This window comes from Athene noctua, chromosome 1 (genome assembly GCF_965140245.1).
Source record: "Athene noctua chromosome 1, bAthNoc1.hap1.1, whole genome shotgun sequence".
Lineage (NCBI taxonomy): Eukaryota > Metazoa > Chordata > Aves > Strigiformes > Strigidae > Athene > Athene noctua.
The window spans coordinates 256,780,428-256,792,564 of record NC_134037.1 but is presented as its reverse complement, the minus strand read 5'-3'; the positions used below and the strand labels follow the sequence as shown (position 1 = coordinate 256,792,564).

Here is a 12,137-nt window from a genome sequence, read left to right as displayed (position 1 = left end):
ATGCTGTTTCAATAATGAAGTACACAGCGAGCTACTTTTTTTTGTGAGCTACTGAAGGAAAGATGTTCCAGAGAATCTATATTCTAAACATTAAATTTTTTCTTTAATAAAAATAATGTTTCATGGAAAACCTGTGCCCGTGTAAGCACTGATGGAGAGGCTGCTTGGACTGGAATTAAAAGCACCCTACAGATTGAGGGGTAAGGTTGCAGAGATAGCATGGCCCATGAAATTTATTCACTGCATCGCTGCTAGGCAGGCTTTTGCAGCAAAGAAGCTGAGCCAGCTCTAGGTTGCCGTGCCTGAGCTGAGGGCTGAACCAGATGGCCTGCAGAGGTCCCTTCCAACCTCAGTGATTCTGTGACAGTGACTCTGTGACAGGTGTTTTTTTTTTCCAGAAGCCATAGAACGGGGTTTTCATGCTCAGCGATGGGGAAAGTCAAAGTGTAACTGCTCAGCAGTGGTGATCTGTGACCGGGGAATGATCTCGCATGGTGGGCAAGAAGGCCCAACTGCAGAAGGGGTTTAGGAAAGGCAGGTCCTCCTTGACTACCGTGATTTCCTTCTATGACAAGGTGACCGGCTTAGCTGATGAGGGAGAGGCTGTGGATGTTGTTTACCTGGACTTTAGTAAAGCCTTTGGCACCGTTTCCCACAGCATTCTCCTGGAGAAACTGCTCATGCCTTGGACAGGTGTACTCCTTGCTGTGTAGAAATCTGTCTGGATGGCCAGTCCCAGAGACTTGTGGTGAATGGAGTTCAGGCCAGCTGGTGGCCGGTCACAAGTGTTGTTCCCCAGGGCTCAGTACTGGGGCCAGTTCTGGTTAATATCTTTATCAGTGATCTGGATGAGGGGATCGAGTGCAGCCTCAGTCAGTTTGCAGACAACACTAAGTTGGGCAGGTGTGTTGATCTGCTGAGGGTAGGGAGGCTCTGCAGAGGGATCTGGATAGACTGGAGTGATGGGCTGAGGCCAATTGTATGAGCTTCTATAAGGCCAAATGCCGGGGGCTGCCCTTGGGCCACAACAACCCCAGGCAACTCTACAGGCTTGGGGAAGAGTGACTGGAGAGCTGCCAGTCAGAGAAGGACCTGGGGGGGTGATTGACAGCCGGCTGAACAGGAGCCAGCAGTGTGCCCAGGTGGCCAAGAAGGCCAATGGCATCCTGGCTTGTGTCAGCAATAGCGTGGCCAGCAGGGACAGGGAAGGGATCTGACCCCTGTACTCGGCACTGGTGAGGCCGCCCCTCGATTCCTGGGTTCAGTTTTGGGCCCCTCACTACAAAAAGGACATTGAATGACTCGAGCGTGTCCAGAGAAGGGCAACGGAGCTGGTGCAGGGTCTGGAGCACAGGTCATACGGGGAACGGCTGAGGGAACTGGGGGGGTTTAGTCTGGAGAAGAGGAGGCTGAGGGGAGACCTTACCTCCCTCTCCAACTACCTGAAAGGAGGGTGCAGAGAGCTGGGGATGAGCCTCTTTAACCTAGTAGAAAGTGACAGGACAAGAGGGAATGGCCTCAATTTGCGCCAGGGAAAGTTCAGACTAGATATTAGGAAGCATTTCTTTCCAGAAGGGGTTGTTGGGCGTTGGAATGGGCTACTCAGGGAGGTGGTGGAGTCCCCATCCCTGGAGGTGTTCAAGAGTCGGGTCGATTTAGAGCTTAAGGATATGCTGTAGGCTGGAACTGTGCTAGGCGAACGGTTGGACTAGATGATGTCCAGGGTCCTTTCCAACCTAGATGAATCTGTGTGATTCTGTATGAACTGGATGGATTTCTCTTACAGGGCCTTTGGGGTACATGCTGAACTGCTGCTGCCAGGGGACTGAGAGGAGCCTAGAGCTCCCTCAGAAGGTCCTTACAGCAGCCTGAGCTCCTCACAGGCAAAGACAGTCCCAAACCTTCCACTGTCTGTCAAGCAGCAGCTCCTGAAAAGGTCCCTCTCGGCACTGTTTGCTCGCCGCACTGGCTGTTGCTTCTGCTCGCAGCAGCAGGGAGGATGTGCTGAGGCCCCAGCAATGCACCATGGGTGTGAGGCATCAGGCCCTTGGAGCCTGTTTTCAGAGACTGTCTTCTTTGCAATGTGGATCCTCTTCGCTCTAATAGTGTGGGATCAGTATCCTGGGGGACAGGACTCAGTCCCCCAAAACTGTGCCATGTACGGACAACTTCCCCAGGAAAGCAAATTGCTGGGTGTGGTTGGAAGGCAGAAGATTCCTCATGGGGGCAACCCAGGCTTGGTGTTATTAAGAGATCCTTGCTGTCTCCTGGGTACTTCAGCCCAGAGAATGCTTTGAGCAGAGAGCAGGAAGGGGCTACACAGTCCTCATTTTTGAGCTGCACCAGAAGAATCTGCAAGACAGCTCTCTGGCTGAGCTTTGTCTGTTGGCTCAGCAGCTTGCCCAAACTTGAAGTCCTCCACTTCAGCTCTAACTTAATTTGCTCCCCATTTGCTTTTCCCCATGTGCTTCTATGATTGTTCTCTTGAATTATGCTTCGGCATCCCTGGACACCCATGTTCCTTGGGACATGGTGCGGCACTGCATGTTCCCATTTTCCTCAGAAAATTGTACTGCACTGTGCTCAAGAGACCCTGCTTTTTCTGTCCTACACTCTGGCAAACAAGCAGAACGTGGACTTCATCTTCAAGGACATTGGCTGCCTGCGCTTCCAGAACAAAAATGTCAAAATGCAGTTTTCTGCAGAGTTTCTTCGCGCTCTGGATAGCACCGGCCACCTGCTGAAATCTTTCCTCAGCGTGAGTGTCTCTCTCTGCCAGCACTGCCGTGGGTTCTTGGGAAATGCCCTGAGAGGCCACTGGCAGTGATGTCTCCCCGTGCGTCTGACTCGCCTCCTGCTTGAGACAGCTGCCTCTTGCCCTTGCACAAAGCCAGGCAGTGTTATCACCCAGGTGCAGGAGCTCACTGTGCAGCTCCTGCTCCTAATAAAGAGGGGTTAACGCTGAGGACAGGGAGCTCTGCCAGAAGGCAGCTTGCTGCCTTAGCAGCCCACAGGCCAGCTGCCTTGGTTAACAACAGGATCCCTTCCTGGCAATGGTCTCACCTGGGTGTCTCTCTCCTGCAGAGGCCAGGGACGAGAGATTCAGCCGCATCAGGCAGAAAGAACTCCCCTTCCCAGGCGGCTTCTGGCAGTGACCTCGTGTTTCCCAGGTGAGTACGTTTGTCCGCAGCCCTTGGCCGCTAAGTGCGTCAGCAGCTTCTCTTGTGCCATCTGGTAGTGCCAGGGCTTGCCCACTCCTTGGAAAGGAGCCGGAGAGAGACATTTCCAAGGCCTGGATCCTGTTGTCTTCTTGTTTCCAGGATTGGGCTCCATGTAGCACCTGTCAAAGCTGCTGGGGAAGGATCTCTTCAGACTCATAAGGGGCAGGTGGTGGAAAAGAAGCAAGGATGGATGTAAGACCTAACAGAACAACTAGTGTGGGAGCTGGCTCCTGGGAGCGCCTGTGTGAACAGGTTTTGCTTTAACTATTAATCTGTCCTTTGTCTCAGCCCAGAGGTATTCTTACTTTTACCCTTCTGATTCTCTTCCCCATGCCACTTCCAGGGAGCGAGAAAGCCATTTTACGGTACTTAGCTGCCTACAATCTTTAACCAACAACAGATGGTATCAGTGATAGGGCTGAGTTCATGATATGGGGAGAGGCCACACACTCCTGGGATCACTCTGTGTGTGTCTGAGCTTGTTCAATGCCCTGGCCTGTTCCTGAAGCCCAATGAGAAACGGCTCATACACTTACAGGGGGATGGGCTGAGGTTTGGAAGGCTCTTTCATACTTCCCCCAAAACAGCTGCTGCCTCCACCATGGGAACTGAGGGCTGAAGGTAGACAGGTCCCAGGAGTATTGCAGCCTCCAAAGAGCCAGGCAGGGGCTGCTGTCTCTCTGTTTGGCCTCATCTCTACAAGGCATGACAGGTATCAGACAAATACAAAAGATTTTGGAGGCCCCTCTGTGGTAAGGCATGGCTCTCTTGCACTCCCTATTTGCCTGGCCAAGACTAGCTGGACCAGAACCAGTATTCTGAGGAATAAACCATGCTTCTGGAAGTTTCATTTCTGGAACAGTGAAGATTTAAGACTTTCAAGCCACCCATCAAAACATGTCTTGTTCTTTGGCTTCATTGGTGGTGGCATGAGGCCTTTCTGGCAGTGTTTGAAGAGGTGACTGTCATGAGATCAGATGAGCACTACCTGATGCTTCTACACTGTTCAGGAAAATTTCCTCTCTTCGTGGCTCCACTTAAAATGGAACTCTTCCTACACCCCACACCCCCACTTTTTTTTTTTTTTTTTCCTCCCATTCTTCCTTAATATTTTGGAAGTCAGGCCCAGAAGCTGAACACACAGAAAGGTCAAGGCTTTAATTGAGCAGTAGGGAGGTGGGTGGGAAGGAGAAGCGGGAAGAAACTAAGAGAAGCTGTGTAGGCACCTTTCTGAAACAAAAAACGTAATTGCCACCCTGCTAACTTCCTTCTCAAAAGCAGTTAGGTTTTTTTCAGAAGTCATGGAAAAGGCAAGGAAACCTCAGTTTCAAGGTCTCTTGCTCAGGAAATGCAGATATCTCTCCCTGAACTTGAAATGTGACAGCTTCCTCTTTCCTTTCTTAGCCTAGGTGAGAAGATCTACCTATGTGAGGAGCATGGAGGGTGCCGGCATTACAAGTACCTGGACACTGGAGAGACTGTGGCTCATCAGCAAAGGGTGAGATGCTTTTCCTGGTGCTAGAAGCCACTTAGATACTAAATAAAAGACTGCAGTAACCAGCCTTGGCCTTGGTGTGTGTGAACGCTGAGAAGCAAGCCCCTCTGTTCTTTCCCAGTTATGGTCAGGAACACCATCGTCCCACTGGAATAGTATTTGGTGGGGTATGACGATTTTGCAGGGCTAGAGGAAGCCTTCCTGGGACTCTGTGACATGGAGAGACCCCCCCGGAGGGCCTTTGGCTGGTGGCCCTGTTTCCTTAGCTGCACCCCGCAGAAGATGCGGTGATGCAGTGGTGTGGCTGTGTGTGGGTTTGGGGGTGCCCTGGTCTCCAGCTCGGCTCCCCCCTGTATGCACCTTGGCTCCTGTGCCCTTGGTGAGCAGCCTGCACTGCAGAGGGGAAGGAGTCTGTTGTCCCTATGGGACTGAGGGGGGGTTTGGGGTTTGTTTCTAAGGGGGATGGGGCACAGAACAGTGCCAGGCTGTGTGGCCTATGCACCAGCCTGGGTTGGATGAGACTCCTCTAACACTAGGGACTTTCAGAGTCCAAGCGTGCAGCTCTCCCAGGGCAACACACACACTTCTCATCACATCCAGAGAGCCATGGGCTGTTGTGTGTGAGGGATGATCACATATACAGCTGTCCGCAGGGCTTTGAGCTTCCCACAGTCACTCCCTCTAGGAATGGGACTCTTCGCTTCTGAGATGGCCCACGTGGCTTCTCCCAAGCTAAGAGCCAGACAGTGTGTTAAGCAGGCAGCGGTGTGCAGTGCTAATTGACTGAGACAGGCTGCATAGTCTGTCTCCCTCGTTAAGAGTACCGACTGCCCAGCCTGGACTCTGTTTTATTCCCTTCTGATATGCTCCAACAGAGAAAAAAAGCAGCAGCAAGTAAAAAACTACTTGGATTCATTTACTTTTATAATTTTGCAAGCCTGGAGGTGCATTTATATCAGCAACGATACGAGCCATGGGAACTGATGGTAAAAATGAGAGAACAATTTTCACAAAAACTTAAACATCTTGTGTTTGCATGGCTGCGGGGGGCCACCTGTAATCATCAATAACAAATGAATCATAATCAGGACTGTAAATGAGCTGTTTCACAAAGGCTTCCTTGTCTGCTGGCTCGGGGTGCCAAGAAGCAAGACCATGCTTGTAGGCCCAGTCAACAATCTGAAAAAAGATAAGCAAAATGAGCTGATGAAACAACATTGGCATATTATGAAGCTGAAGCCAACTGCAGTTTGGCTCTGGCTGTATTTTCCCTCCTTCCTCCCCTCAGAATTGTGCCCCTTTTTTTTTCCTCTGTGCAATCCCTGGAGTCAGCTGCACTTCATCCTTTGGGTGAGGGAATGCAATCTGTCTGCAATTACTGGCTGCTTAGAAATGCACACCCCTGGCTTGCCAGAATGCTTGGAGTGTGCAATTAAAGACGGAGAGCAGCTCTTCAGCCACCTCCACTCACACCCTTAAGCTCCTCAGCTACACTGTACATCTGCCAGTAACTCCTAGCAGGCAAGTGTGATTCTCAGTGGGCGTCCCCTGAAAAGGAATTACAAATTTGATGTACAGAGGGCACCAATCCCACAGTTAAAACAAGAAGCTCAGATCTGGAATAGGTACTTAGGTACTTAGGCCCCTATCAAATACAGGAGGAGAGGTTCCAAAATAGCAATTTGGAACTTAAAATCTTTCAGCAACTTGTGTCATATTTGAATTTGAACTTCAACCTGATTTTCTGAAGTGCTGAGCACTCACAGCTCCAAGCAATAAAGCAGAGCTTTGTGAGCTGTGAGGCACCCAGAATCAGAAGGTATTTTTCACATTTAGGCTTTAATGATGGGACAAATCAAAGCTGGAAGGATTCCTGAGAATCACTGCTTTCAGCTGCAGAACAAGTTGAATTAAAAAACATAGCAAAAAATGATGCCAGGACAATTCCTGCCCTCCCTACCATGGAAGGTGGAAATGAAGTGGAAATACTCACTTTCACAGCAATTTTGAGAGACACCTCTCTGATGCTGTCCAAGGGGGGATAGAGTCTTCCTTCTGCAAGATTCTGCTCTGTCACCTCGGCAGCAATAGACTAGAAAGAGAAAGGTAGTTTACAGTGATGGTCTCAAGCACATACCACATTCACTAGCGTTACAGGAAATGTGGCTGAACGTCAGCAGCAGCAGAGCTGGGACTAATTCTCAATGGGAACTGCTGAACTATTTGAAATACATGTGTGTATACATTTCATTACAGACTTAAAACTGGAGCCAGAAAGGCAGAAGTGCTGTACTTGGGCAGCAGTTGTGGAGAATGAGAACCCTGTCATGGCTCCTGCACCTCTGTAGGTGCAATGGAAGCGTGAGCTTTCCGTGACGCTGCAAAAGGCTGCAGCTTTTTTGCCAAGGCTCTGCCATTTTCACTCAACATATTGCCCTGGGCCTTGAAAACAGCTGAAGTAGGTGTCTGTGCCACTTATCATCTTTTAAAAAATATTAGTTAAATGCTGGTTGGAAACCTCTGCGGTGATGAGGAAGATATCGTCAGAGATATGTCGGACTCCGCAGGCAATGACTCCCAGTGCTACTCCTGGGAAGACGTAGGCGTTGTTTCCTTGGCCAGGGAAGAAGGTCTGTCCATTGGGCAGGGTTACCTTTGAGAATGGACTCCCACTTGCAAATATTCCCCGGCCCTGATCAAAGAGAGAGACAGAGGCATCCAAATTCAGAAGTCTTACATTTCTGCTGCTCACAATGGTCTGTGCTCAGGGCACTCTGGTGACCAAGTGGACAAATCTCCAGCCAGTCAGCAAGAGGCATCTCCACCAGAGACATCTCCAGGTGTCACTTCTGGAGGGCCTGGTCCCCGGAGCCATGAACAGGGACATGGACAGGGCCACTGAGCAGTCTCTCCTCCTCTATTAACTGTCTACGGAGTGTGAAGAGAGACTCATGTGGGATGAAGGTCTGGGGCTGTGTGATTGCTCTAGTCAGCAGCAGTTGGTGGGGAGGGCAAAGGGGAGAGTGAGGAAAGGCCTCCTCTCTCACACCAAGACAATCCACATGACAATAATTCTTCAGTGACATTGGGTCCAAGTTGGGTGATGAAGCCATTACATAAACAACTAGGTTTGCAAAACACAGGGGGTAGTAACCTGGGAGGATGGACATCTCGGACAGCTATGGGTGAAGGAGTCAAGCACTTTCTTTAGAGGATCACAAAGTAATTCATGCTGGTAGGGACCCAAACTCCTGCTCACAGCATGGCCAGCTATGAAATCAGACTGGGTTGCTCAGGGCTTTATCCAGCCTGGTCTTGAAAACTTGCAGAGACAGAGACTGCCTGAGCAATCTGGGCTCCTGTTCCACCTCCTGACTCTCCTCCTAGTGTTTCTTTATGATCAGCTTGAACCTCTCTTATTTCAACTTATGCCCATAGTCCCTTGTTCACCCACCATGCACCACTGTGGTTTCCTTGGTACAGTCATGGCCACAGTGTACCCGGAGCACCCAGCTGCCCTACGCTGAGCTCCAGTACCTCAGTGAGGCGGTAGCACTGCTCGGCTGTGCACTCTGCTTTACTTGTGGGGTTGCTCAGGGCAAACACGATGGGCCTTTCATTGAAGGCTGCCATGTCCTTCAAAATCTTCTCAGTGAAAGCTCCTGCAATGGCTGCGACACCTAAAACAACAACAGCAGAGTGAGATGGTGCTTTCTGACTGTCTGACTTCAGTGCATTGGGCTGATCCCTCTTGAATGCCTCCACTGGTAAGTAAACTGGGAGGGAACAGGCTCCATCTCTGCAGATGCATGTCAGAATGCTTCTTTCTTGTATTATGGTGAGATTAAAAGCTTGTCTCAAAACAAAGCCCCCTGCTCCTCTGAGCAGAGCATGGATCAGTGTTTAGGCCAGTCTGACTGCAGCACTATGCCTCCCACAGGCTCAGCATGTTGCTTTCCATAGACCTGCCCAAGCTACCTATTGTCATCCTCGTTCTGCCCAGCCTGTCAGGGCCATGTTTGCTGCCGACAGCCCCAGATCCTGCCTCCCCCAGCACCTCCTACAGCTCCAGAAGAGAGGAAGCCTGTGCCCCACAAAGGGGAAAGGATGTGGAGAACTGAACTGACAAAATAGGGGTATAAAAAGCTTATTTTGTTTTGACTGGGAGAATAAAAGGAGGCCCTGGAAGAAAGGCAGAAACTCTCCTTAAGAGCTGAATTGATGTGAAAAGGTCATGCTAAGGGAACTGCACCTATAATTGCTGTAGGCTTCACTTTCTGCACAACCTCTTCCAGTGTGTTCACACTGGGGTGGTCCTGGGCAAACATTTCTTTCTCATGGTTCAGGTGGCTCCTGCCCTGTGGGGAAAAAGGAGGAATCAAACTTTGGTCTGCTGTCAAAAGGTGGAGACACAACAAAGTAACTCATCAGTTCATTTAATCTCTTGGCCCTCTACCTAAACCAGATTCCACAGAGCAGGACTGCAGCATCAGCCAGTCAGGCATTGAGCTGTTGGTGTAATGTCACATGGGGCTGGTCTCTGCTCCTCTCACCCTCCAAAATACATCGACTGTGTGGAGAAAGGATCTGGCTGCCAGGGCAGAGAACCTGTACCCGCAGCACAAGTCTCCTCAAGTCTGAAGAGGGACAAGGGCCCCGAGGACCCAGGGAGTGCAGAGTAGAGCTGGGCCAGGCTGGATCATCAAGCAGGGCACAGCGTTGCTGTTGTGATACTCCATATGACACACAGGCCTTCCAGCGCTGCTTGAGACCACGGCCAGCAGTGTGTCCTCTTCAGAGGCCCAGCCCAAAGCACTGTCTTTAGGGCAGCCAATGCTGCTGGTACACTGTTGTTACCGTGAGACTTGGTCCTCTGAAAGCAGGGACAGCTATACTGACACCAAGAAAACTGCAGGCCTTACTCTGGGGCTGAGCAGGGGTCTAGGATATCTGCCTGCTCTGGCCTCTCTCTAGCTTGCAGGAAGGTGGCATGAGAGTGGAGCTCAGCTCTGGAGACAAATTTACCTTCACAATCAGTCCCTTGGAGTCTACCATCCAAATTTTTTTGATGGCATCCTCTCGTGAAATTCCTTCCTTTTCCATGGCCATGAGGATGAGATGAGCTATGCCCATTGCAGCCTGGAATACAGTATTTAAACATTTCATTGGTGTACCATCATCTTTTGGGGCGGGAAGATTTTAAATGAGTTGGATCATCCCTCAGCACTGTACAAAGCAGGGAGGCTTTCTGCTCCATGGCTGTACAGTGCCATGGCATGGGGATGATTTTAGCATTGTAGGTCCTGCATAAATAAAAAAAACTCCAATCATCCAGCAGGGCAGGATGTGAGGCTGGAGCAGTGGAGGTGGTAACTTGACAGGTAGAGGCTGTGTCCATCATTTAAAACACTGCTGCAGGGGAGGAAAAGGGGCAGACACTGAGCAAATGCTGGTGACGATGCCAGTATAGAGGAACTCAAAGCAGAGTGGGATTGCTGCATCTGAGATACTGCCAGAAGGAAAGTCCTCTTTGCCCTTTCCTGCCCGAGCGGCAGCCCTGGACATGCTGTGTGTGTTAGTGGTCCTACAGCTGTGCCTGGCCCTCCTGCCCAGATGGGGACTAACAAGGCAGGAGGGTCTCTGTGCCACAGAGACGGTGACCAGTACAGACAAGTCTGCCAGGAGTGGTGAAGAAAGAACAATCTTTGTTTCACAAAAGTATAGACAAACAGTGAGTAACAGACTTTCCTGAAGTCCCACAGGTGGGCAAGAACTGAGCCAGGACCTGGATCAATGCCTTTAGTCCACAGTCCAGGCATCAGAGACTTTTTCTTCCCTCTCTTGTTGAGCAAGGGCACCATACAGACTACCTGACTTCTGCCATGGGGGCAATACGACTGACTCCAAAAAGTGAGGTTATGTTCTTACAGTTCTTTGAATCTGAGTCCTTCCTTTTGACTCTGTTGCTAAAGAGGCTCTGGTTTACCCTAAATACCAACCCCAAGGATTCAAACCAGACTCAATGTTCCTGCAGCACTCTGCCTCATAAGGGACTTCCCTCAAGGTACTTAAAGCCCCACTGAGATATGGGCAGCCTTGTAGCATCCAGGAAATTTGCCCAGGATTCATGGGCCAAAAGGTCACTGAAAGATTGTTGGCAACTTCTATGCAGCAGCAAGATCCACCCGTGAGGCCCACTCCTGCCCAGTGACAAGGAACCTGCTTCTGTGCTTTGTTCTTATGAAGCCAAGCCTTGCAGGAAGTTGCATGGTTTACTTTTATCTATCTAAATTTGAATTTAGGATCATATTTAGGAACAAACTCAAGAACATTCCTACCTCTCCAGCTCCTTGGAAAACAAACTTATGGTCAGAGAGCTTGTTCTTTGTGATCCTTAAGGCTGCAAAGATGCCAGCGACTGCAACAGATGCAGTGCCTGAAAAGAGAGAAAAACACTCTGAGACGGACATCCTGGCAAATGGAATGTCTACCCTACTGATAAACTGTTAGAAACCTTGTGGTAGGAACCATTCTCTTAGATCCTATCACTAAAGGATCAGAGTGCCTTCTCTATTCTGAAATATTAACTCTCAGAAGACTCCTGCAAGGCAGGAGAACACCAGTTTCCCTCTATGTAGAGTCAAAGGGACGCTGAATCCTAGAATGCTGGAAGAAGTTAATCCTCAAGGTTTAGGATGCATGTGACTTGTCTAAGGTCACATAAGATATCTGTAGCAGAATGGTGGTCTGAACTTGCACACCCTTGCCACAAAATCCTCTGTGATCACAGAATTACCACCCTCTTCTCATTTACCTTCACAGCCCAGCACCTTCTCTTTTTTTAACTTCCCTGACTGAGAACATGAGCTGGTCCCAGATTAGTGAGAAAGAATCCAGTGCATGGAGAGCAGAGTCCTGCTGTTACAGCCACTGTGAAATGTACAGCTTCCCATCCATCAAGGGAGGCAGATGTCTAGACTGAATAAACCTTCACCCCACATCAATCACACATAGGACTCATCTAATGTCCTGCCCCAAGTGAAGGAACATGGTGGGAAGAAATCAAGTAAGGCACAGACTAATGAGGATTCAGGCACTGGTGGTATCTCATGTCACCTGGGCAAGCTGGACACAAGTGTTACAGGTGAGCTAGGGATGAAGGAGGCAGTTTTATCACAAAGTATCTCAAGTTGGAAGGGACCCATAAGGATCATTGTGTCCATTAGATTTATTCCTCAGCATTTTAAAGGATAGCAGTTTGGATGTGCCCCAGCTCTGATGCTGTCCCCAGCTCTAATGCTGGTCTCTCCATTCTCATCTTCAGAAGCTTTGTGAGAAATCATGGAGGCCACAAGTACCAAGTCTTGTGTGAGTGGTCACAGGTGGGATGGACAACAAACTCTTTTAGGCTTATAAACCCG

General features: G+C 49.7%; 1 protein-coding gene across 2 annotated transcripts in view; it reads right to left on the bottom strand.

Annotated features, from left to right (window-relative positions):
- Window positions 1-4,379: 4,379 nt before the first annotated feature.
- Window positions 4,380-12,137, bottom strand: part of ME3 (malic enzyme 3) — a 131,366-nt gene continuing 123,608 nt past the window's right edge. For both annotated transcript variants that reach the window (XM_074932642.1, XM_074932651.1), the window contains exons 8-14: window positions 11,055-11,152; window positions 9,742-9,855; window positions 8,969-9,074; window positions 8,254-8,396; window positions 7,235-7,408; window positions 6,710-6,808; window positions 4,380-5,895 (exon numbers count right to left, since the gene is read on the bottom strand). In XM_074932642.1, the coding sequence (XP_074788743.1) occupies window positions 5,734-5,895; window positions 6,710-6,808; window positions 7,235-7,408; window positions 8,254-8,396; window positions 8,969-9,074; window positions 9,742-9,855; window positions 11,055-11,152 (896 nt within the window). In that variant the 3' untranslated portion in view covers window positions 4,380-5,733. The remainder of the gene's footprint in view (window positions 5,896-6,709; window positions 6,809-7,234; window positions 7,409-8,253; window positions 8,397-8,968; window positions 9,075-9,741; window positions 9,856-11,054; window positions 11,153-12,137) is intronic.